At 36.0% G+C, this 25,783-nt stretch overlaps 1 protein-coding gene across 8 annotated transcripts in view; it reads right to left on the minus strand.

Annotated features, from left to right (window-relative positions):
* UTRN (utrophin) overlaps positions 1–25,783 on the minus strand; it is a 506,643-nt gene that overhangs the window by 155,555 nt on the left and 325,305 nt on the right. For all 8 annotated transcript variants that reach the window (XM_057528183.1, XM_057528180.1, XM_057528182.1 and 5 more), the window contains one exon: positions 585–757. In XM_057528183.1, coding sequence (XP_057384166.1) covers positions 585–757 — 173 coding nt within the window. The remainder of the gene's footprint in view (positions 1–584; positions 758–25,783) is intronic.

The following is a 25,783-nucleotide window of genomic DNA, read 5'->3' on the forward strand; positions in this document are numbered from 1 at the left end:
CATGAATCATCAGTTATCCATTTTAGTGTCCATAAGTGATATCTAATTTCTAAAAGTACATCTTCAAATTGGATATACAAATTGCATGACGAAGCAAAACACGTTCATTGCCAAGAGTCAGAAAGATCTAGATTCAAATCCTCGTGTGGCACTTGTTAGCTCAATATCTTGTCAAGTTCTTTATATTCATTAAGCCTCTGTCACCTCATGTAAGAAAGGATTTTATTATTCACCTCACTAGGATTATTTGAATACTAAATAAAGAAATGTTTGTAAAGATCCTAACACAATACTCGGTTAAGGTAAACATTCAACAACTAGCAGGTATTGGTAACATCATTAGTATTATTAGGTTTAAAATATGATATGCAAATTTGTGACTAGTCAGGAACAGTGGACAGAGGGCACTGGACATAAATGGAGCTAAAACTGTAACTTTAAAAAAAATAGTCTCTGCATTTAAATCTTAAACTATTTCTGAAGAAGTAGCATGCTGGTAAGGCTTCCTGTTCTCTTCCTGATATAAAAAAATCATGAAAATCCTCCTTCCCCATTATTTTTATTTTGATACTGACAATGCTGACCTGATACTGGCAGATTTTGCTTTTAAGTCGTTCCATCTTTGGTTCATATCATCCAGTCGATGCTGAAGCATAGTAGCCTCTTCAGAATTTCCCAAAGCTTTTACCATCTTCTGCCTGTTTCCATCGAGGCTTTTAAATATGTCACTGTGGGCATCAATTTCTGCCTGGATGTCCTGAACAGAAAAAGGCAAAGAGATAATAATGCAAATATTAGGTATTAGTGTCAACATTACTTGGGATTGCTATACAAACTTTACTTTTTTCATATTCCACACACGAGTTTTTTAAAAGCAAAATAGTTAATTTTAGCTTAAATGATAACAAATTTAAGTGTTTTCACAATTTCTACATTGAAAATAATAGTTTTTAAATCTTTAAGACACCAATTTCCCCCATTCTTAAAAACAGAATGTATCAATATTATAATCTAAATTTCATGTATCAGCTAGTTAGATGTTCAAATTCAATGAGAAATTTTTGAAATTTTATACAATAGTGGCTGCCAAATCACTCAACTTTGCTTAATACCCAAATAAATTCTTCCTCCCCTTTCCACACAGGCCAAACTTCCCTCAAAACATTAAGTTTTACAGAGGTCACTAAGATATTACATAATTAAACTTTTTTTTTTTTTACATTTAGACAAACTTATTAATAGTTCAGCCTTTTAAGCTAATAAAATCTATTTCTAAAATTTAAAAAAGCATTCTCATAAAAATGTTTATCCTCATTAAGAAATAAAAAATAATGACAAAATAATATTTCTCCTGTTAAAAAGGAGAATATTTTGTTCACTTTTATAAAGTAAATTTGAGTGTAGTTTAAGTAAAATGAGAATTAATATAAATTAATAATAAAAATTGGTTCAGACTTTACGTACTTTGGCAATTTGTATCAAAAGCCTTAAAACTGTTGAAATTACCTATCCTAAGAAGATTTACGTATAAATACATTTATCACATTGATTGTTTTTAAAATAAAAAAGTAAAAACTTTCATAATATACATTAATGCTAGTTTATTATTAGGTTTTAAAATGGAGGAGAAAAAACTATATATTGTGATGTTAATTTAATTTTTAAAGTAGGTGTTTAAATTAGCCTATGTGTTTGTAAATCATTGCACACACATACATTAGAAGACTACAAGAAATAAATCAAAATAGTGCAATCTCCGTATAAGAGGATTAAAGGTGAATTTAGTTTTCTCCTTTACACTTCTCTGAGTTTCCAAGTTTCTATAAAAAACAGGGTTTCTTTTTGTAATTAAACAAATACAACAAATTTAAACTTTAAAATACAGAGGGTCTTATCAATTGTTTAGTACTCTCCTGTTATAAGGTTGTCAACTCAATTTTCTATATTAATTTGGCAATCACCTTTTCTTCATGAATAAATGGGATGTGTAGCTAACTCTAGTGTGACAGCCACTACCATCCAACAACTGAGTATGAACTTACAAACAGAAAAGCAGACACCAGAAGGGGCCATGAAGGTGTGGGGTGAGTCTCCATGGCATTAATTGGTGACTAAGGAATATTAAGGCAACATATTGCAGAAATAAAAATTATATTTCTGGTAATGAATCAGAATTAGTAAAAGAAGAGCAAACTCAAACACTATAATTTTGTTACACTTCTCATCTTCAGTTTTCCTGTATAATCATCATTCTTCTTTAGTTTCTCCAACTCTAAGTGAGCACGGTAAAAATTTAAACAGAAATTCTTCGAATACTCAGAATGCTATTATTAATTTAGAACTTACACCTGATAAGCAATCCATGTATTCCATTAAGAACCAAGGCTTAGCGGCCAGCGTTGAAGTGACTGCTCTTCAAGCATCTACAGACCTACACAAACCAGGACACATGGAAGGACCTTGTACAACTCACTACTCCAATCAGCATGGTAAAAAGGTGTCACACAAGGTTAAGGGGCAGAACTGCTGTATTATAATTTCTGGGAAGATCTGTGACATCTAAGATGACATTAATAGGATCATATTTGAGAGATGGGAGAGGTGAACACAAAGTTTGATGGACGGCTTCTGCAAAGTTTATGCTCTAAATTTGCAAGCCCATTGGTCTCTGGGTTATCTAACAACAAAGCCAGATCAGGTCTTCCTGCAAAGTGTAATCTGAGTACACCCAGAATTAGGGTTAACCACTGAACAAAAACTCTAACATTGTTGACTCTTCTGCATTTTACTAGCACCTCCATCCCAGAGAGTACACAGCAGACACTGATGGGGAAGCAGGGAAACACAGCCAGATACTGATTCATGGTTCTCAGGCTGGGCAACAGTATGCATGTAAATGGCAATCTGGTTGTAAATTTAACTTGGGAGGTTCCAAATAGAGATTCTCAGTAAAAAAGAAAAAGAAAAGGAAACTTCTGCTGAAAGATTCTTTGATGACATCTCCTGAACAACATAGTCCTATCCTTTAGAATAGAACTGTTTTATTTTTTGTGTCCTGAAATGCATTTTAAGACATCCAAAGAGATATATCAAAAGCCAAGTTTTAAACTTCGGCTGTAAATATGCATGATAGCCATCTTTCTCAAAAAGCTCAGTGAGAGAGTAAATAAGCAAGGCCTCCCTTTGCTCTGTATTGTCAAGGAGAATTTGGCCTCTAATTTCCTGTGCAGGTTCCTAAACATCATTATCAGTGGACCACACCTAAAATCACAAGGCAACTTCAAACCACAACTTCCTGTAGCAGCCTGACCTATTTGCTTCTTTTCATATTCAAGAGACATAGAAAGACAGAAGCACATCAAGATTCATAAATAGTTTCCTCAGTTTCACAGCAGCATTCCACAACATGAGGAAATTTGGATACCAAACGCACGAAGCACATTTGCCTCTTCACTTCAGATCAGGTGATGCCTTTTCCAATCTGGCCACAATGACAGATGGAGTAAAACAAAACTGCATCACTGGCCCGGTCAACGATCGTAAGTATTTCCATAACGTTTTGGTTAAGAGCACCACCAGTGATCATATATTCATGTTGCAACATAAGTTTCAATATGTGGAAAACCCTTCCACACATGAGCCTCATCAAAAATTAGGAAGAAAATCAACAACCAGAAAACGATCAAAGAAAAGGAAATCAGCATACATTGTTTTTTTAATTTAACATTTGGTGGCATATTTATTTGGCCAAATATATCAGGAGCTTCTAAAGACAGAAAATCATCTTAATATTTCTTCTGTATTCTTCAGAGTCTCTGTTACACAGAGGAAGTCTAATGAAAAATAGATGTATATGGATAGACAGATACATAGATACATGGATGGATGCAAAATTGCATAAATGAATGTGTGAATAAGTTCATCTTGATAGACTGGCATATTAGCCACTGTAATGCCAAGAGAAATCAGACAAATAATTAGAAGGAAATGTAGTAATCATTTTGTTTAATCTCTTCGTTCAAAAAATTTAACAGGGAGAAATTATTATTTAGAAGCCTGCACTGCAAAGCCTTGCCTAAGCTCTTCGCTGGAAATTTAGAATTACCCGCAGTTAATGAATCATGCTCCTTCATAGATCCCTGTGTAATGATGCACTGGTTTTAAAATCAAAATGCCAGCATGGGAGTCTGTCAGATCATGACCCTGATGTAACATCAAATGCTAAAATAAATTAAAGTTCTATGAAAGAGGGTTAACTCCCACTGCGCAGCTGGGAGACTTGCCCTACTAATGCTTACCTCTGTCACCTGGAAGCCTTTCTGACCATTAAATAAACATTAAAGCACAAAACGGTTATTGATAGTTAGTTATGGAAATGTAATCCATCTAGAAGCACAAAACAATGCTCTTCCAACCATTTAACGTAAGCCAGTCATGTGCAAAGAGGGACCCCAGCAAAGTATTCAAGCAGTTAAACTAACATTTGAAAACAGAACAGAAGAAATATTTTAAGAATTCACTCGAAAGGCTTGCAGTGTACTTTCAAACAATGTAAGCATAATGTAGAAGGTTAAGAAAAGCTAGGGGTTAGAATAAAGAGACTACATATTTTTCTCTAAGTAAAATACCATCAAAAGCCTAAGATGCACACTTTCAGAAGAACCTTGCAGAAGACAGCTACAAAAGCTCACAGAGGTTCACTGATCAACAATTAGTCTTTTTTTATACAACACCCACTACCCAGGTCAAAATAAACTGCACAAATAAAGCAAAACATTTATTCATTTACTTACTTAATAATTGATATTTTAATACCAGTTTTGCCCTAACTGGACATTTCTTTAATGATATAACGCATAGAGGTATTATATGCAAACACTTTATAATGTAAATCACATACATTTTATTTCTTTATAATGTTCTATAATCAAGTAGTGGCTGCAACTATGTAAGCAAAAATATTTCCTTAGATTATTATAAACAGAACTGTTTGAACCCTCTTATAAGAAACAGAGATTTAGAATAGTACCACTAAGAAGTCTTCAACAACTAAGTTGGTATTAGAATAGATTCATCGTCTTTGGGCCTTGCTGACATTATTTTGGTTTATTTTTGCATGGCATATTTACCTAACCCTACATGGCCACAGAAGTGTTTTCTCTGAAGGAATCCTGACCCCTTTTCTGAAGGTGAAGAAGTGAGGTTAGCAACAACTTCCCAACTATATCCCAAGGCTCAGGCTAAATCAACAAAGTTAACCATTAGGGGAAAAGAAATCCACTGTTCCTTTCAAAAGCGACACCGGAATTCAGAGATAGTTTAGGATTGATTGTCAAGAGCTCAGTAGGATCACTGCCTGAGTTTCAGGTTTTGAAAATGAGGGATCATACCTTTTAAAAAATAGTCATGGGGCTTCCCTGGTGGCGCAGTGGTTGAGAATCTGCCTGCTAATGCAGGAGACACGGGTTCGAGCCCTGGTCTGGGAGGATCCCACATGCCGCGGAGCGGCTGGGCCCGTGAGCCACGGCTGCTGAGCCTGCGCTTCTGGAGCCTGTGCCCCGCGACGGGAGGGGCCGCGATAGTGAAAGGCCCGCGCACCGCGATGAAGAGCGGTCCCCGCACCGCGATGAAGAGTGGCCCCCACTTGCCGCAACTGGAGAAAGCCCTCGCACGAACCAAAGACCCAGCACAGCCAAAAATAAAATAAATAAATAAATAAATAAATAAAAATTAAAAAAAAAAAAAATAGTCATGTATCACCTAAAAAAAATACAACCTAATAATATCCTCAAAGGTCATTACGTGCTATGTAAATATGCTTTGAGACAGTTTATGAGACTTCTGGGATAGTGAGTGATTGCAATTAACTAATCAATTAATTATTACAATTAACTTGCTGATGTCAACAAATTATTCAATTAATTATTTATAAATTATATTTTCTTTCAACAACTAATCTCATAAATTTTAACCACTCTATTAATAATTATGGAATCACATTTTGACAGATAAAAGAGTGGTATCACCTGGTCTACAGCAGTATTTAAAAAGTAAGAAATCGGACTTCCCTGGTGGTGCAGTGGTTAAGACTCCTCCTGCCAATGCAGGGGACACAGGTTCGAACCCTGGTCCGGGAAGATCCCACATGCCCCAGAGCAACTAAGCCCGTGCGCCACAACTACTGAGCCTGCGCTCTAGAGCCCGAGAGCCAAACTACTGAGCCCGCATGCTGCAACTACTGAAGCCCGTGTGTCTAGAGCCTGTGCTCCGGAGAAGCCACCGCAGTGAGAAGCCCGTGCACCGCAATGAAGAGTAGCCCCCGCTCCCCGAAACTAGAGAAAGCCCATGCGCAGCAACCAAGACCCAACGCAGCCAAAAAAAAAAAAAAAGTAAGAAATCAATGCCAGTAATGTTCTTTTCCCATTATCTGTGATTATAAATATACGTTAGACAATAGAGTAGGAAAAAAGTTAAATTACTAAGTGGAACAAATTTACAATTAACTGCACTTTCAAGATAATTTGAACAAGCCAACTTGAAATGATAGAAAATTAAGAAACAAAGTACATTTTAAATTCCAACATAGCAAACACTGCTATCAAGAAAAATATTTTTCACAACAAAATAAAATGTTCAAAGTCCTTGACTCTATACCAATTGTTACTAAAACATACTAACATCCTAGTGAGTTAAAATACAGTGGCTTTCCTTCTGAGGTGCACTTTATATAAGCAGGTTTGATCTGCACATGAACACGAGTTTAAGAACAGTTATTAACAAATGTTTTCAAGTTATCAAACTATTGCCCCACCCTAATTCCTAAAATCAGATTGTATAAATGAAACTGAACAAGTTTGAAAACCCAGTCAAAGGTTTTTGTATTTTAAATGTTTTAAACTACAGTCCTGGGGCACCCAACTCTTCAACTCCTGACCTGTGAAAAAGCAGTTCCTATTGCCCAGAAAACTCTCATTTTCTTCCCCAACACACATCTCCCACATATGAGCCCACAATCTCACTCAGTTCCTTCCTTAATTTTAAAGTCATCTTAAGTCCCAGTTTAAATATCATTTCTCCAGGAGAAACTTCACTGCACTCAGGTTAGATTATGTCTACCTGTCGCTCTTACAGCTACCTCCTTTTGCTCAGTCACAGGCTTACAGAATACAGACTTGTTTAAGGTCTGTATCCTCCTACTAGGCTGTAAACTCAAAGAGTGGCGGTCTACCCTGTTATCCACGCCATCCTTGAATTCAGCCCAGTGTCTGGTACATACTGTGTACTTCATAAATATTTACTAAATATTAAAGAAAGAGTAGACCTTGAAATTGGACGTTGACTGTGTCTTTCCAGGATAAAATTTTTAAAAATTAGATATTGCAAATTGAGCAGCAAAATATAGCTTCAAATTATAATTTTAAATATTGGTCATCCTAAAGGATGTCAATATGATAAAGGAAATTTAGCACTGAGCGGTTTCTCTCTGTGTTGTCACTATGGGAAGCATCTTTCCCAAAGGATTCACCACGAGAGTGGTACTACTCAGACTTCCTCTCTCTCTCTCTCTCACACACACACACACCCTTAGAGAACTACCATTACCATTAATCATCTAGTAGCAGAACTGCATAAATTAATAAAAGGCAACAGTCACTCAAGATGTCACTAAGCTAAAATTGTCCATTATTCTATCCTCTGTGACTACTAAATAAATGGAACAGACAGCACACAGTGCAGATGGCCAAGTATACCAATATATTAACAGCCACTGAGGCCATCAGATACTTCCATTATGAAGTATTTTCAAGGAGAAAATCAATTCATTAAAATCAAGGTGGCAATAAAACCAACTCATAGGCTGGATTTCAGAAAGGTGTTTTGGTGGATCAGCTTTCTGTGTCAACTGTGAGTCTGAAGTCTCTGTAGAGTCACCCTGGTCACAACTGCTCTCCCCTCATCACCTGGTTGGGTAATTAGGATCTGCTTGCTGGCTGGCACTTTTTGCCGTAAGGTCATCCTCTCTTGGAGAGAAGTTCCTGTTTCAATCTCCTCTTTAAGACCACTCTGGGGAACATGGGGTTCCCTTCAATCAGGGCTTCCTGATCCTTGGTGAGCTGTCACCTTGCGGAAACAGTAGAGAATGTTTCCGGTCCCCTGGATCCCCAGGAACTCTGAGTCCCAAGTGCAATTTGCCCATCCTGCTAATGCTGGAAAACCACAATTCTAGCATCACACATTTTGGGACTAGATAACCAGATTACAGATCCCAACGATATGCCAAACATCCATGTGTGAACAGATACCCAAATATAAGTCACAAACCACTAGATTTCTTTAAAATTCAAAAAATATCAACTAGATATCCCCTTTCAATTTATCTCACAAACAAACTGCTGTCTTGAAGTTACGCTGAAGGTCTGCTGTCATCTGGAAATTTCAGTTATCTGACCAGTCTTCAACTTTTCAGATTAACATTATTGGAAGACCCACGCCTATCCCAACCTTGTACTCTAGTTTTCTTAAAGCCTGAAATGGTTTCAGGAATCCAGCAAAACACCTTTTGCTCTGGGAACTTAAACATCAGCCCGAACTATTATAATTACTGATAAGAAAAGTGTTAAATCACCAAGTGTTAAATCACCGTGTGATCTGCTCTAGAAGCAGATCACTAATATTGAGGAAAAGATAAGACTAAGGAAACTGAAAATAAAGGGACTATGGGAAGACCGGTAGCTTCCAAAGGTATCATGTGGCTTTTGCATTGGAGCAGTAAGCCTTGGTCATTCCCTAGAACTGGCATTTTTGCTTTCAGAGTTGGGGGAAGGTAGTTGTATTTGAGAGGTGTGAGGTAGTGGTACCTTTCCATAATACAGTTTTCCTGGCAATGAATCAATGTAGCATAGGCTAAATATATGAGACAGCTTTTGTGAAAATACACAAAGGATTTTTTTAAAAAATTGAGTTGGAGAAAAATACATTCATGTATGACAACTTCCTACAGATGAAATATGGCAAAGAGATTAACTTTCACATAGATTTTTATAAAGGCGTCTAACACAAAAATAAACATATATGGAGAACTTCAGACTGTGAATGGCAGCAAGATTGTTTCTCTGAATTTGCTCTTTGTCTCAAAAAAAAAAAAAAATCCCAAATCAAGCTTTTGACAGGACTAAGCCTGTAGGCTTCTTTTACTGTCAATTTAACTACTAAAAGAAAAAATAAGAAATATGCAGATACTAAGGTTTAGGAATTAAAGGAGGAAACTAATATGACCAGAACTGGTAACTTTGTCAATAAAATAGCCAAAAAGCTGAGGCAGGTTACTAACTTCTCGTATCTGACCTAGGCTTTCAAGACTAATAGCAGCAATTACAATACAAAAGGCCAGCTATTGACCACAATTACTGCCTCTCAGGGGGTCTAAGTAATGAATTATTCATGTAACGTAAGACCTATATACCTTTTTAGGAAGAAACAGACAAATCTATACAAACCAAGCTAACAGACCTCTTTATGGTCATAAAGTTTGTCACCTGCTGTTACCAGCTGCCATAAAGAAAGTTTCTCTAACCTCCTCCACCCCTTCTAAACGGTGAGCAAGTTGACCAGGAACCGTCCTTTACCCTCAGGAATGTAGGTGCTTAATAACATATTAAAGGGAGAGGTCAAAGTGAACCCTGTGTTACAGTCCTTACTATGACAGTTGGGGTGCGGGGAGAGAACCGGGAAGGAGGGAACATTCAGCCAGGAGAAGCGAATTCTTCTTTCTCCACCCTCTTCCCACTGCACTGTTTCTACCATCAGGAGGCAAGCAATGACTGCAATTGTTTTGGAAAAGCTTTCAAACTTTTCAAGTGACACGGTTTTACGCCTTTTTCCCCAGGCAATTGTGGTTTTGTAAGAAAAAGCCCATTATTCTGTAAATGACTCAATACAGTCTTGCTTATATTTGTACTTGCAATGAACCATAGGGTATTCGTGGTGAGAGCCACAGAGTACATCTTTAACAAATGATAAGTAATTGATTTATGCACAGAGAGTACTTCATCCCTTTCCTTTCTTTAAAGATGGGAAGTTGAAAGAACATAGGTGTTTGGCATCCAAAGGCTAAGGAAGGCAGAAGCCCATGAGCAGCATGTGGAGGTTTTCTGTTTTAACTGTAAATGTAAGGTAGCCTTTGGCAGGCTAGACTCAGTCCTAGAGTGTGCCAAGAACTTCCCCATGGAAAAAAGAACTAAATGCAAAAGTAATGATCCAAGCATTAAAGCTCCACAGTGCACACAAGCACTCCACATTTAAGACAGACAGAACCAGAAAGAAAAAGGAGAAGTCTGAGGTCAGAAGTGCCATCGTCACTATGAGGCATCCTCTCCTGACTCTCAGAACTGAATCTTCAGAAAAGAGGCTGGAAAAGTCAGTGGTCGGCCACTGCAGGGAGGTAAACCTGAGGGGTATGGAAAACAGAACCCAGGCCTGATGAAGTCAGACTTTGGCATGAAAACCCAGTGTTGTTGCTGGTTGGGTTTTTTTTTTTTTTTTCCCAAAATAACTTTCAATTAAATTACCAGCCGACTTGAGTACAAAGGATCTCTTCTGATGTGAAATTCTAAAACTGACAGGCATCATGAGAAGCCCTCCTGACCAAAGGAAAGATTGCTAACTTGATCTTTAGTTGGAAAAAAAAATTTTTAAGAGGATATCAAATCAAATGCCTTAGAAGTTATATTAAATAATCAGAATCAATAGACTATCCGCCATCTAAATGCATAGTAAAAAAAAAAAAAAAAGACAAGAAAAGGAAGAAAGAAAAAAGTACATTGATGAAGTCTGCTTTCTGCATACCTTTTCAAATTTTGTCAGCAATTCCCGTAAGCTGAAGTTCAGACCAATCATCGTCCAGTAGCCCTTGAAGCCTACATCTTTCCGGCAAACTTCCTTCAGACAACAGCGTTTAACTTCTAAAAACCGTATCTTTTCTGGCTATACTTTAAAACCCTTTGTAAAATCCTTTACAAGCCTTGCCCTTGAGCTATGGTCCATGAACAGCAGCAGCTTGCGCTGGGACATTTTAGCCACCCCACCGTGGGTCCAGGATTTCATGGACTTCAGAGTTCGCAAGGAATAGACCTGCTTGGATGTTCTCTGGTAGCCGCGTTCCACGAGGCTGGCATGGTCTCCTTTTCCTCTGGAAAGCCCAGGATTCCCTTCTGTTCACCTCACTAATGACCTGCAGCCCACAACTGTTCTCTCCTGGGCCCCAAGCTTAGAGTTTGTTCTCAATTACACAAAGCAAAAAAGAAGCTATATCCTGGAAACTTGCATGAGAGAAGGCAAAAAAAAAAAAAAAAAAAAGAAGAAAAAAAAAGAGCCAAGTATTACCAACTTCCTCCATTCAGACTAGTTTCAAGAAGAAAAAGAAGAAAAAAAAAAATCCTGGGTAAGGAGCCAGTTTTCAAAAAGCATGACTTATGTAGAGTTCGAACAGCAAGGAGGGCACTCTTGTCTGAAGAAACACCCAAACATGGGACAAGAGACCACCGGCTTGCACTCTCCCAGACACTGGCAGCCTGCGTTGCTATGGTAACCACCAAGCTAGTTTCAATCCATTTCCCTGAATCAAGCTATGCCTTAGGGATGCTGTGTCAGTGCAACAGAGCTAACTTATTTAAAAAGCTGTTCTAGCCACCGGGAGAAAAGTTGAAGCAGCAGGTCTCATGGTCCCCTTTGCAGAGTTTGCGGCAGGGAGGCCAGCCTCATCAGCTTTGGCTCGCCGATCTGACAGGAGTGTGGTAATCCACTTCTCTTTCCAGCAGTTGTTTATTATTTTAATCAGCATCCTCCCTTCCACCACCCCTCACACACAGTTTAAAGTGAAGCTCACTCCCACTTCCTGGAGACCTCCCCGCCCCAAACTGCAGTACAGTATCTCTCAAATTATCTCAATCCTGAATGATCACAGGATCCATATTCCACTTTGGAGCCCACCCAAGAAAATAAAAGGGGCTGGGTGCGCAGAACAATACAAATCATCAAACAAAACATGTGTGGTCAATTGTATTTCTAAAAAGGTTTTGACAGTAAAGTGGATGGGGAAAATCCTTTTAAAGGAAAGTTGCTTTTTTTTTTTAAATCTCATTGACTGTTTTCATGTGGGGAATATACTTGTTTCCAAAATAAAACTTAATAAGAGAAACTACTCAAAATATGAGTAATAACCAGTTATTTTTAAATGTGCCCTCCATTTTGATATTAAATTATTACTGGCACCGAGAGAAACACTATCTTCTACAAAGTGTTAAGAGTTTAAATGCTTTCAAAGAAAAAGTTGAATCCGCTGCTATTATGGACATTTGCACTGCTACTATGGACATCATTCCAAGGCAAAAATGTGATTTTGTTTTTGCATTATATAGTTATTTAGTATAACAATAAAAGTATGACAGATATGTTCATATGAAACATATTTCTCTAGTTGTGTGCAGAATTTCATCATAAATATGTAATGCTCATAAAAGTGACACTCTCACAAATGGAATGATGTTAATCTTAATATAACTAAGTTTTTTTTTTGCATCAGGGCATAGAGGAAAGGAAAAAATAACCCTGATATTAGAATGTGTATCTCCTAAAAGGCTATTTGAATTACTTAAATATCAAAATTGTTAGCACTCATATGGAGAAAGAGATTCTATTAACAACAGAAAAAAACCAAAATGCTATCAGGGAACAGTATACAATGTAGTTATTATTTTTTGGATTTGCAAACCATTTTTCTTTCCACGTCATTCTCAACTTATTCATATCAGTATTTAAATAGCATGTGTTTTACATATGCGGATCTGTACAAAATTTAACAAGCTTTCATAAATATTTTCATCATTTATTCATAAAAACCAACATGTCTCCAGAGGCAAGCTGGCTTTGTGAGATTTCTAGCAGAATGTGTTTCACCTCAAAGTGCCCAATTCAGATTTATAGATAGACGCTACTAATTTCAAAAACAAGTTTGGTAAACTGATTGTCCAGAAATTTATAAATAAAATCAATCTGTGCAGTTTGTATCCAGAAAGAAAGCACTGACATCAGCATGAAGACCAATCATCAGAAACAGAGAGAAGAAACTTATACAGAAATTGACCAGGCCAACCCAGATCTGTGAGGGCTCTGGGGCCACATGCTGAGATCTTTCAGCAGCAACAAATAAACTTTTTACATAAATACAAGACAAAAGGAACCACCAGCACCAATACCACCTCCAGCACCACCATCACAAAAAAATAAATAAAGGAGAGAGAGAAAAAGAACAATCTTTCTCAGCTGGGCAAACTTCCAACTACCACCCAGGGTGCTGGATGACTGTGATGGGAGACATGTGCAAACATGCAACCCCCCCATGCACATATCAGAAGAGCGAATGAAATAAAGACTCTCTGTAACAACAGAGAGTACCACAGTCTTTCTCTTAAAAACAGTCTTATGTTTAGAGGGTTTTTATACCAAGACAAGAATGGTATCATTAGAGCTTTGAATATCTTGTATCCTTAGATACAAGATTCCCTTCTTTATCAGGGAAAAGAAGCAGTGTATTAGGGAATCTTCCCAAAAGACAAGAGCAGGGGAAACTTTATCAGCATGACTGGCACTTCAGTCCTAGAAGAGATAAAGACAGCATAAGGAAAGAGAGGAAAAGTATGTTCTCACATGGAATTCTAGAGTGGAGTGTCCAGAAGTCAGAGCCTCTGCCAGCCACTCGCCTCCCTGATGCTCCCTGCAAATGCTCGATACCCATTCTCAGAACTGACATCCTCTGCTTGGGGAGAAAAGGGAATACTTAAATAAAGCTCCCTACTCACAGTTATAAAATATCAAAAACTAGGAAGATACAGATGAACCTAGCTATGATGACACCCTTTTCAGGAGAAAAATGGAGGAAAATACTCAGTGGATCCACATGGAACCATTCAAAAGAAAAAATGTTTAAATGCTCACCTAATTTTAATGAGGGTAACTATATCCTCACTAAAACACTGGAAAGCAACTAAAAATGTTATTTTTTTAAATTGAGGTATAACTGACATTAACAATAGACAACTTATTTATGTAAAAGTCCAAAGATATTCCATAAAATTCAAATAGCTAAACACTTAATATATTATTCAAAAAGTACTGTGCTCTTTGATAACTGAGTGACACATTAGAAGAAAAACTTGTAAAATGTAAATGTGAATTGTTTTTATAACTGTGAGCACATTCTATTATGTATTTGTGTTTGATATCTATAAATAGGAATACTTTCTCAGTTTAAACTCTGTATACAAAATAACCTCTTGGTAATATTCCTTTCATCTCCATAGCCCTTTCTTTTTTTTAAACCAAGTACCTCCTCGATAAATTATCTCCTGTAATCCTGTAATCATTAAAACAAAAAACACAGGCGCCCAGTGAAAGCACTGCATCACTAGAGAGACTTAGTAAATTGGAGGATGAAATTTGAAGTAGTTGACATTTTGCCAGTCTAAACTAGTGTGCAAATAAATTGTGCACTAAACCTTTGAGAAGTGGAATAAACATAATATAATACTATCAATCTGTTTGTAGCAGATCAACAAACACTGACTATCCTAAGATTCTCCAGTTAAATAAGCCATGTCTCAAACATAGACAACACAGTTCCATGAGAAAGAGGTTACAGAACCAGAGGGAAGCACAGGAAAACTCAATAAAGGAATCAGTAAAATCTAAACCTAAATTACTTAATAAAAACCACATTCCACTGCCAAAATGAAGAGACCTAAATGTATATACGGCTTTGGCAAAAACTTTCAACGGCTAGGCTAATTTAAAAACTTTTTACACTTAAAAACTATATTTCATTTAATTTGTTAAAAGATGACTTACTTATTTAGCAATTTCATCAAGGCAAGAAGACATTCTTTAGGGTTCAGTCAAATATAAGCAAAAAGAGAAGTCTAAATGCTTTGCTGGAAAACAATTTATGCCTTACCCATGTAGTGGATCCTAAAGTACCCTTCTCACTAAACATAAACTTCACATTTATAAACACTGTAAAGACAAAGTATGTTTTCTATGCAAAACCTAACAGGTTTCTCTTTATATTGGTCAAGATAAAGAACAAAAAGAAAAGAAAAGAAAGGCTTCTTGGGAGCCTCTAAAGCAAAGCATATGGAGGTCAATAGGTGACTACAAATAAATCAGTACATCATGGCTTTATTCAAAATGAAGAGCTTCAGGCATGGGTAGAAAAATTTACTTATTATAAACCCATTCAGACTTAAGGAAAGATCCAGATTATAATGGCTTTGAAAGGAATATACACAATTATCTTTTTCATAACTTTTCTAACTTGGGGTTTATTTTAAAACCAACATAGACTCTACACCCCAATCATGATCTGAGATTTCAATTCACTGTCTACTGCCGCTGTGGTTCTATTAAGGGGAGACTACATTATAGCTTTCTAGTTAACATCAGCCAGCAACCAAGTCTGTCAGCTGGTAGCTATTTAAAGTAATATACAGCCCTAAAGGGCAGAAGGTTCAATCTAAAATGAAGGCCTGGGCCCCCTGATGAAAAGCGGAACTCTCCTTTTATCCCAGGAAGTTCAGGCAACATGCTTTGTACACAAGGAGTTATTTTTAATGTTCATCTCTTCAATAATGTCATCTATTCTGATAATTATGCAGGTAGCAATTGGGAAATAAAAATTATAATTCATAAGAAAAAGATTCTATAAGTATTTCCATAACCTACGCCCAGAAGACTCTACTAGACATTTTTAAAGGCACAAAGAGCTTTTTTTTCTTAAGGGGAGTGGATGGGTGCGGTGGGGATGGAGGAAGAAAAATGCCAGCTGATCTGCTTCTGAATTAGCCAAGCAGGTGCAGGGGTCAGCCTTGAGCAACCTTCTAGATATTTAATGATTCAGACAGCACTTTATTAGGTGACTAAAAATAATGTCAAGATACGTTAATGTTTCAAAACCATATCCTTCCTAAAAATATGCAGCTTCAGACAAGAGTGAAACCATCTCATAGGGCCGAGCCTCACAATTCCAGATGTGTAGTGACAGCACAAGCCTGTGGGATACGCAACCAAATTGCACAGGGCTTTGGAGAAGGTCCTTAAAGATTTTCTAAGGGTTTTCCAACTTTCCTCAGCTCCCCAGATTGAGAAAATTAAAGCCAAATTCGAAATACAAATTTTATTAATAACAACGAATGTGTCAAGATAAATCAAAATTGAAGGTGCTGTTTTCACTCCTAAGTAACACATTGGTACTCCTCCCAGGAGGGCAGTGTTTCTACAATCTGAATATGTATTTAAAAAACTGGACATTCAGTGAACCCCGAAGAAGTTCAGACTTACTCAGTGAGATCAGCTATGCTTATGTGTATAAAAGAAGCAGGGCTTTTGTGATGCTTGCAGGCCAATCCATTCAGAGCTGAGTTACTGCTTCAACTCTGATCCATGTTCCTGCCATCTTCCTGCTTAGCGTCCCATTTGGAATTCTCTGCAAAATCACACCCCAAACCTACTTCGACTCCTTAAGCATGATTCACCCTCACTAGTCTCAACAATAACCAGTCAATACACTTATCACATGAACCATTTATGCTTACAAATATGGCTCCCCTCAAAGTCATAGAGTATAATCATCCTTTTTTTCCCCCTGAGAATCTTTACTTTTATTTACTTTCTGTACCTTTATCTCCATTCCCTCATATATTTACACTAAGCAATGAGTTCTCCATTATGTCTTTGTTTCTGTCCCAAAAAGTTTCAAAAAAGTACTCTATAGACAGTGAATCCAGACAATGCATTATGCAGCTCATAATAAAATCTGCAGGCTGACTAGAGAATGAGGAATTCCTATGTTTGATAGCATTAAGTTAAGCCATTACATTTCCTGGAGATTATTAAAAGCAGCAGAGTTGACTTTTAAAAATCTGCCTAACTTGGGGCTGGGGATCATTTAGCAATATTCATCAAACAGTAAAATGCATATAAACTCTGAGTCAGAAATTCTATCTCTAGGAATTTAATTTGCAAGCATGCGTACACACATATGTACAAGGATGCTCAGTAAGTCATATCTGACGTAGCAAAAAGCTGAAAACAATCTAAATGTCCATCAGTAGGTAACCATGTAAATAAATTATGGTGGAGTCCCACAAAGGAATGCTGTACAGCTATGGGAAAGAGGGTGATGGTAGTTATGTGCTGATAAGAAGTAATCTCTAATATATATGTGTGTGTCTGTGTGTATACATATATATATATATTGAGATTGATGTAGTTATGTTAAGGTACAATATATGACATACAGACAATATTTCTGGACTGAGATAAGAAAATAGCAATGACGGTTACCTCTGAGAGAAGGACTGGAAATACCAGTGCCTAGAATGGGACCCTTTCTTTTGTCTTTTCTAGTGTGTGAACATTTTACCATGGGCACGTGGTACATTTTCCACACAAAATTAAGTCAAGAAATAGATGGAAAATTCCCAAGGAAAACACATTTATCTTTCTAGGTAGATAGCTATTAAAAAATGGTGGCCTCATTAGATCTGAAAGTAAATGCCACCGGAGACAATCATTTTTGTCTCTGAAAGCTTCAGAAGCTTTGAGGTGCCAGATGGTCTGACATTCTAGCAAATCAGCCCTCAATAGAAACAAGCCTTCAGCAGCAGTGGGCTGGTCAATGGTAAACTTTTCTAAAAGAGACAGAGACAAAGCCTTTTTGTTCTCATAAGTTACTCTATAACTAGTAACTCCAGCTTATTTAAGTAATAACTTTGTGTCTAAATAAGCATTATACAATTCAAGCTATTCTCTTCCTAAGGAAACCAGTACTCCTATTGTCATCTAATACTGTGATATTCTAATGGTACAAAAAATTGGGGAAGGCTTATAAAATCCATTGATATACACCCAAAAAAGATCTAGCCTGATTTGTTCAAGGCAAGTGAAGTATGGCTTCATCTTTCAAACTGGGCTAAGTGATCCTACCTAGTAGGTTGGCAGAGAGATTTGAGTATCAGGGCTCACTAATGGTTTAAGAGGTGCTGCAAATACAAACAGCAATTTCTTTCATGGATCTAAGTTACAGTAGTGAGAGAGAAAAGACCGTGGACCCTGCCCTGCTTGTTGTGTCTGGAGAAGGTATCCTTGATGCTCTAACAAAATACTGCAGGAAATGTACCAGTACAGGTTAAGCAACATTGGGATACCAAGATCTGGCAACTTCTTGTTTAAGGCTATATCAAATAGTTGAAGGAGGTTTATAATCTCTAGCTCCATATTAAATATTGTCAAGCCAAGGGTTTAGAGCACAATTTAAACCCAAAATTTGATCTGGCAGGTGTTTTAACTTTAAAATAAAACTACGAGACGATTGTAGTAATACAGCCTTTGAAAGCACAACACCGAATCTAGTATTTATGCTTATAAAAGGAGTCCTGGCATCAAAATTATAACCTTGGGAGGCTAAACAAATACCCAAGTGATGTTGCTACTGCACAAAACCTTTTTGGAATATTGCTTCCGAGATGCCTTTATAATTAACAAGAAAGCCAAATAATAAAACTGATCTCATTTTTTTCAAACATATTGCCACTTTTACCAAAAGTTCTTGATACTATCATATCAGCCCTTCTATTTTTATTTAATGGCTCACCAAATCCCAACCCCAAAATATCTAAACTGTAATGTAGCACTGTTCAATAGAACTTTCTGCAATGGTGGAAATATTCTCTATCTTTGATGTCCAAAAGAGTAGTATGGCTATCGAATACTGGAAATGTGGCTAGTGTGACTGAGGAACTACATTTTGATTTTGTTTAATTTTAGTTAATTTTAATTTAACTGTAAATAGTCACATGTGGCTAGTGGCCTTGCTATACATTCCAGGTGTTATTTCCTCACAATATTCTCAAGGATGTGTTTTCTAACTTTCTCTAATACATACTTGCCTTTTTCTCTGTTGATAGGATTCTTTTCTCTTAAATAATAGCCTCCTTTTTTTCTATCTGTCCAAATTTTATCCAGCCATCAAGTTCCAATTCAATTTCCACTCTCTACTCAAAGCCCTGAACTATAGCTTTAACTCAATAACTTCCTTTCCACATTGGCTATCTCCATTATGCTGCACTATTATCCTGTACTTTACTTACACATAGCTTGTTTTGTCTAGAGGTTATTTTGTGAATTTGTTTTACCTTTCCTTTCACCTCATTAGGGAGTAAGCTCTTTGAGAGAAGGAGAAAAAGTTAATTTGTGCCTCAAGTGACCTGTAGACTGCTTAACATATGGCCATTGTTCAATAAATAGTTTTTAATTGACAAGAGTAAAACAATTAGAATTTACTAAAATGATACACCCTTAATGTGATTTTATAATTGAAGAGAAAGTCATGATCTTGGTAGACTCTTATACAATTACAATGTTACTAAAGGAGTTCATCTAATTCAACTTTCAAGTAAAAAATTCTAGGGGTTGCTTTAATCCATCCTTCCATTTTCAGAAAGGATCCCAAGTTACTCTAAGATTTTGTACTTATCTGACTCATAAATTTCCCCAAAGAAAGAGAGGTGCTAGTCCTTCTGTAAACCACTCAAGTTTAACTTCAAGATAGAAAAAGTTAATTTGACTTTATTTCTTGAGTCATACTTTAAATTTTAAAAGAAAGTGCTGCCCTCTTGTGAAATGAGGTAGAAGATTTATCATTTTACTGACAGTTGAGTAAATACTCCAACGGGATAAAAAGTTAAATTTTAACATTAAAACAAAATAGAGCTTATCTCCAAATTGTATGTATTTCCCCCTCTGAAGTCTCTCCCTCCTGGTCTTGGTGAATTTTCCGAACAAATGAGGAATGGGTCGTCATAGTGAGCTACTTACACTGTACTATAACTGCAAAATAATGAATGAATGAATGACTGGTATAGTTTCACAATAATTAGAATAAAAGATTGTAGTTTTTTAATTTGTATTACCGAGGGTAGAATGGGAGGAAGAGCCAGTGAATGGTACATGAGTCAATGACAACATGGCAAGTCTAAAGTCAACTCACTGTATGACACTGGGCAACAGTTGTCTTCAAGTCCACTTATTTCCATATAAGGTGAGTATTCTAATAATAACCCAACTGCATAGATTTGTGTTGAGATTAAGTGAAACAGCAGAGGTAAAATAAAGTCTAACAATTGCAATATATTTTGTCCTTTATTCAGGCAACTATTATGTGGTACTAGGTACAAGGTACCAGGTACAGATAATAGTTACCACTTAAAAAAAAAGCCATGAAAGTATTACTTTGAAGGAGCTCACATTCAGAGCTATCCATGAAAATACAAGGAAAATCCTTCCACGATTTCACGAAAAACAAATGTGAGCAGATTCACAATTCGCAGAAATGACTGCTATAAATCCTATGGGCTTTAAGGATCCAATAAATAGATCAATTAAATAGATCAATTTACTAAAAACTTCCTTGAGTGACAAATATAGATTATTTCAATCTAAGGGTACTAAGAACTAGAATAGGAAGGAAAAAAAAAACCAAAACCAAATTTAGTGTTATTTAATAGTCTCCTCTCTTTCCACAGAGTATGCTTCTTAGAGTGAGATTTCACTTCCCATCCCACCCACTCCTCTGGGAGTGAGATGAAAGGATGAGAGGTTAGCTGGACAAAGAGTAAAATAGTATATAGCAAGAGTAGACTAAACCATCTTGACTATTTTTCCAACATTAGCAATTCACCAGTTTTCACTTACCCCTCACACTGGGACACACATGTGAATAGCTTCCATTTACACATGAATATTAGGAACTGGTGTGCCCATAAAAGAACATGTTTAAAACTTGGAACATTCTTTGATTTGATTCTCAGCACTCTAAGGGAGTTGTCTATTTAACGTAATCTTCAGGAAATTCTTTTGTAATGTAGAAGATCTTCTGTCAAATTAAAAGCCACCCCCTGATATATTTGTTTTAGCAGTTTGAATTTTTATGCATGAGAGTTTTTTTTTTTAACTTGGTAAAACAACTGACTTGACTCGTATTATGATAGAGAATGAAGGAGTGTCTAGATAGCGAGGTGAAAAAGTGCCTTAAGGAAGAGTATGGATCTTATATTTAGTAATGTAATACATTTTTGGCACAGATTCCTTTAAGAAACCCCTTAAAAAAAACCTATAAAATGCAGGAATGACAATCATGCTGTTCTATTATTCTAATTAGTTGCCTCTCTGTTCAAATACCAGACAGCCACAGAGGAACCTAGAAACATTTTGGTGAGCTGAGAAAAAAGATCTCCAATTAAATGTTAAGAAGAGAACATTAACATGCATATGATTTATAACATTTTAAATTAAATAATGCTTTGATTTTACTGGACTTAGGCAAAAAAAAAAAAAAAAAAAAAAAAAACGTTGACTCATCATACACTTCAGGGAATGCTTCTAACAAATAAATGATGGTTAAGAAGGTGGGAAAATATATGCCTCAGTAACTTTTCAAGCTGAATAAATTACATTTCACTAATTTTCTTAATCTTGTACAGGGGGTAGAAATTTGACAAAGTGAACTGTTAAGTATGTACGGTAAAATAGAAGTCGACCTAAGTCTTGTTACCATTTATTTAATCAGGTAAAACAGAATCTGTTCAATGAGCCATATTAAAGATCAACAAGAAAAAGTTTTCAAGTTCAAAGAATAAGAGAAATGTGCCCCCCTAGCGTGTGCTAAATAATGTTTTCAATAAAGGTGTGTTGATTCAATGTGATGGACCAATGAACACCATTTTGACGTACATTTTTTTAAAGAGGTGCTTTCTCCCTCCTCCTCTCTCTAGCAGTCAACCTATGGGCATCTCCCACTTGCTGCCAGTCAGGACCATGCTCCCAGCAACTCAGAACACTGACCAACACAGCTTTCTACATGTCTCCCTCCCCCCGCATTTTTTTCCCTTAATCCCCAACATCCCCTCTATTCAGCACGAATTTGTTAATTAGCAACTTTAAGGCTGCTTTCTCTGGTTCATTTTATTTTATTTTCTTCAGATTCATACTTATTTGCTCTAACCCTTAATATTTTGTCTCCTGTTATTAATCAAAGAGCGAGGGCCAACCTACCTTGTTGACTTGTATTAACTACCTTGTTAATACTGCAAAGCACCATCTAACACGTGGATCATATTTGTGTCATTTACCTAAATCCTTGTGTTTTCTCTATTTTCAAATTGAACTAGGTGCAAGGTCCAAGTTGGAATACAAAAGTTGTCTTTGGAGCCATTAAATTTAAACACATCTTCAGACCAAATGCTTTATAATTAAACAGTATCTAAGTTCTATAACTGCTTATTTAAGTTAAACTACAATTCTATTGCACTAGATGAACAAAATTATGCATAATAATTAGGACAAACAAAATGATTCTTTATAGTGTCCTCAAGAAAAAAAATTACATGAGAATAAGAATTCAGTTTAATCACTGGTATGGATATATTTCCAAGACTTCAGAGAATCTATGCCAACTAGATTTGAATTCATTATCACTATTTACTAGAAATGAGATAAAGCTGGTTTGTCTGATAAACTAAGTTATGAAATGCTAGTTATTTTCTTAAAAAACACTATGGAAAAATATAACTAAAAAACTGCTAGGGAAAAAAATAAATTAGGCCTCTAAAAATAAATGTATGATCAAATATATAATTAAACATATACCTAGCTATCATAATTTTCTCTTTATTTTAAAGCTCTTAGAATTATTATTAGGATATTAACAGTTTATACAACTAAATCATATCACATGTGTTATGAATTTTCTTCTTTTAATTCTTAATCACTCAGATAAGAGGTCATTATACCCTGAATACTCTGGTATTCTATACCAAAAGCCTAATTCAGTTTAGAAAATTATTGTACCTATGTATGAAACTCTGTATTTTGGATCTCTGGATCGAAAATGACATAAACATCAGCCACTGGAACTAGTCAGAGAGACTTTTTCAAAACTAATTTTAGAGTTCATTTAAAACAGCGTAAGAGGATGATAAAGATAATATGTATATTGGGACCCACAAAATGGAGGCCACCCCAGTGGCCCAACCCAGGTCACAAATCTGAACCTAAGTCAGCTTGCACTTATGGGAAACACCTCATATCAAGGAAACAGCATACACCAATCACAATCAGCCACAGCTAGCTTACCTTCCTCTAGAAAACGGGACCTTTTAGCCTTATAAGAAAATTCCGACCTCCTAGCTAACCATGTCCTTGTTTCCCCACTGCCTCTTCTAAATGCAATACAACTCACTTTTGCCACAGATCCCTCAGGAAGAGCGCCCCATTGCTTGTGAGGCACTGTACTCTCCTAATCCATGGACTGCTTCCCTTGAATAAAGGACATCAAACTTACTAAATGGTATTATTTTTGTCATTTGACAAGGATGAAGATTAGGAATTTTTTCTTAATAAACACTGAGTTTTGTACATGGTTCTATAGGGTTTTGCTTTTCCTACATGGTACTGATTTTCTTCAGCAATTATGCAGCCATGCTTTTATTCACATATATCCCTCTTATGCAAATGTAAAAATAAATTATAGTCATATGTGACACCATATTAAAGAGAAAAGTTTCCTACTGAATTTTCTCTTTTCAGGAAGATGATGAAAATAATTAACTAAACCACAAACACGGCAAGCCATAGATACTAGAAACTCAACAGTACATGCAAAACGTAATTTTGAAAAGTGTACACATGCATGTATGTATAAGTATACAGCAGTACAATTTCTGATCCAGTCTCAGGACAGCTTCAGCAAAATTAACATAAATCTTTAATAAAACCCAGTTATTTATAAAATAAATGGAAACTTGCATATTTCCAACAAAACTATCCAATTCAACCTACTCGTCACTGGACAAGGTTAAACTCATTTCTTCCTGTTTTTCCTGCATGCAATACTTTTAACTTGAACCTAGACCTTGGGTAGTTCCCTTAAAACATATTATTTTCCAGTTCTTTCTGATAAATCAAAACTTAAACTTCCACTTTTGAAGTCCCCTCCCCATTTCTTCCATGAAACTCTCTAATTCTAAAATGGTGACCATTCATTTTACTTTCTAGACCTCATCATTCTCTGAGAGAAACAAGAGTCTTTGATGACACAGTACCTTTAACTTTTGCCTTATACTTTACCTCCATGCATCAACAAATTCTCCAGGACAATGTGCTATGATCTTCACTAAAGCTGTATGATTATGTTGGATGGAAGAGCTACTGAAAAAGAGTGCTTTGGGTTCTGATAGACTCCATGGGGAAATCAAAAGTTAGTCTATGTAAACTGAGGAGCAAAAATTATTAAATTAGGCTCAGAGTCAAAATTTTCTTCATTACAGAACATCTATTTAAGAAGCACATCCCATAATACATCACACAGTTGTAAATGTAATTTATGCAGGGAAGTCAATATAATAAAATCATACCAATATTTATTCCCCTAATTCTAAAGGTGACTACCCTTTATACTCAGAATAAACAACTGCCCTATTAGAAAAAGATCTCCTTCTTTATGGGTTGGGGATATTGTATCAGTGTCTTTAAAATTTTCTAAAAACAAAGAAATAATTTCCAGTTAAAAGATAAGAAAATGGAAAGTTCTGGAGTTCCTTGAGAGGGTGGAGGAAGTGGGTAGATTTGTGACATTTTATCTCTAAACTGACCTTCTGTCACTACTTCATAAAACAGTTGGGATTGAGCCATAAGCACTGCAACTTGTCTGAGAGGGAGGAAAGCAAACACAGAAATTTAAAAACATTCCTCCCAAATACCTCAAAATATATTTTACCTCCTGGAATTAGGGTTAAAAAAACAAAAGATCGCATGAAAAAAAGAAATTGATTATGGCAAAAATGATATCAGATTAGCAGGAAGTTAAAGAGAAATGACTAGAAAGAAGATCTAAACATGACTAGGCCAACTAAGAAAAAAAACTGAAGCTTTATACAATATTTAAACCTCTGTGGACCCACACTACAAATTAAATCCACACCTGTGAAATTTCCTGGCTCCTAGTACAGGGTATTTGTACAAGTAGTATAAATTTAAAGGAAAATTAGCTATGATTAAAAAAGAAGTTCAAACCATGCTTTTGCAGGTTTTTAACTAAGTCAAAATTGGCTAACCCACACACAGACACTCATTAAGAAAATATCATCTTTTCAAAAAGGGACATACACTCTATGCCTTGTTTGAGATCTCATTAACTTGGAAAAAGTTCCAGTCAAAGGCAAACAGGTTTTACATACCGTACTAGATTTTAATTACAGCTAAATACAGTTGCTAATTTTGTATTCATGTAAACACCTGCACTGCCTGTGTCAAGATTCCTGAGCAATAAGATTTCTGTGAACCTAAAAGCATAAAATGGACCAATCACAAATTAATTACCTTATTCATGGAAATATTATTCAGATCTTGAGTATTTTTTCCTTATGAACTGAGTTCTGCTTAATGGAATTTACTGAAAGCAAGACAAACTCAAACTCTAAAATTAGTATTTTGTTATATCACTTAGTATAATATCCAGAATCTATGACTACCTTAGGACCAAAGAATAATTTCAATAATCCGTTATTATCATTGGTGAGAATGTGTTAGGATCACTAAGATACTAACATTTAAGGATGTAATTTTTATTAATTCATCCTCCTCTATTCCAGAAAAAAAAATTCTCTTATTTTACTTT

Source organism: Balaenoptera acutorostrata, chromosome 14 (genome assembly GCF_949987535.1).
Source record: "Balaenoptera acutorostrata chromosome 14, mBalAcu1.1, whole genome shotgun sequence".
Classification (NCBI taxonomy): Eukaryota; Metazoa; Chordata; class Mammalia; order Artiodactyla; family Balaenopteridae; genus Balaenoptera; species Balaenoptera acutorostrata.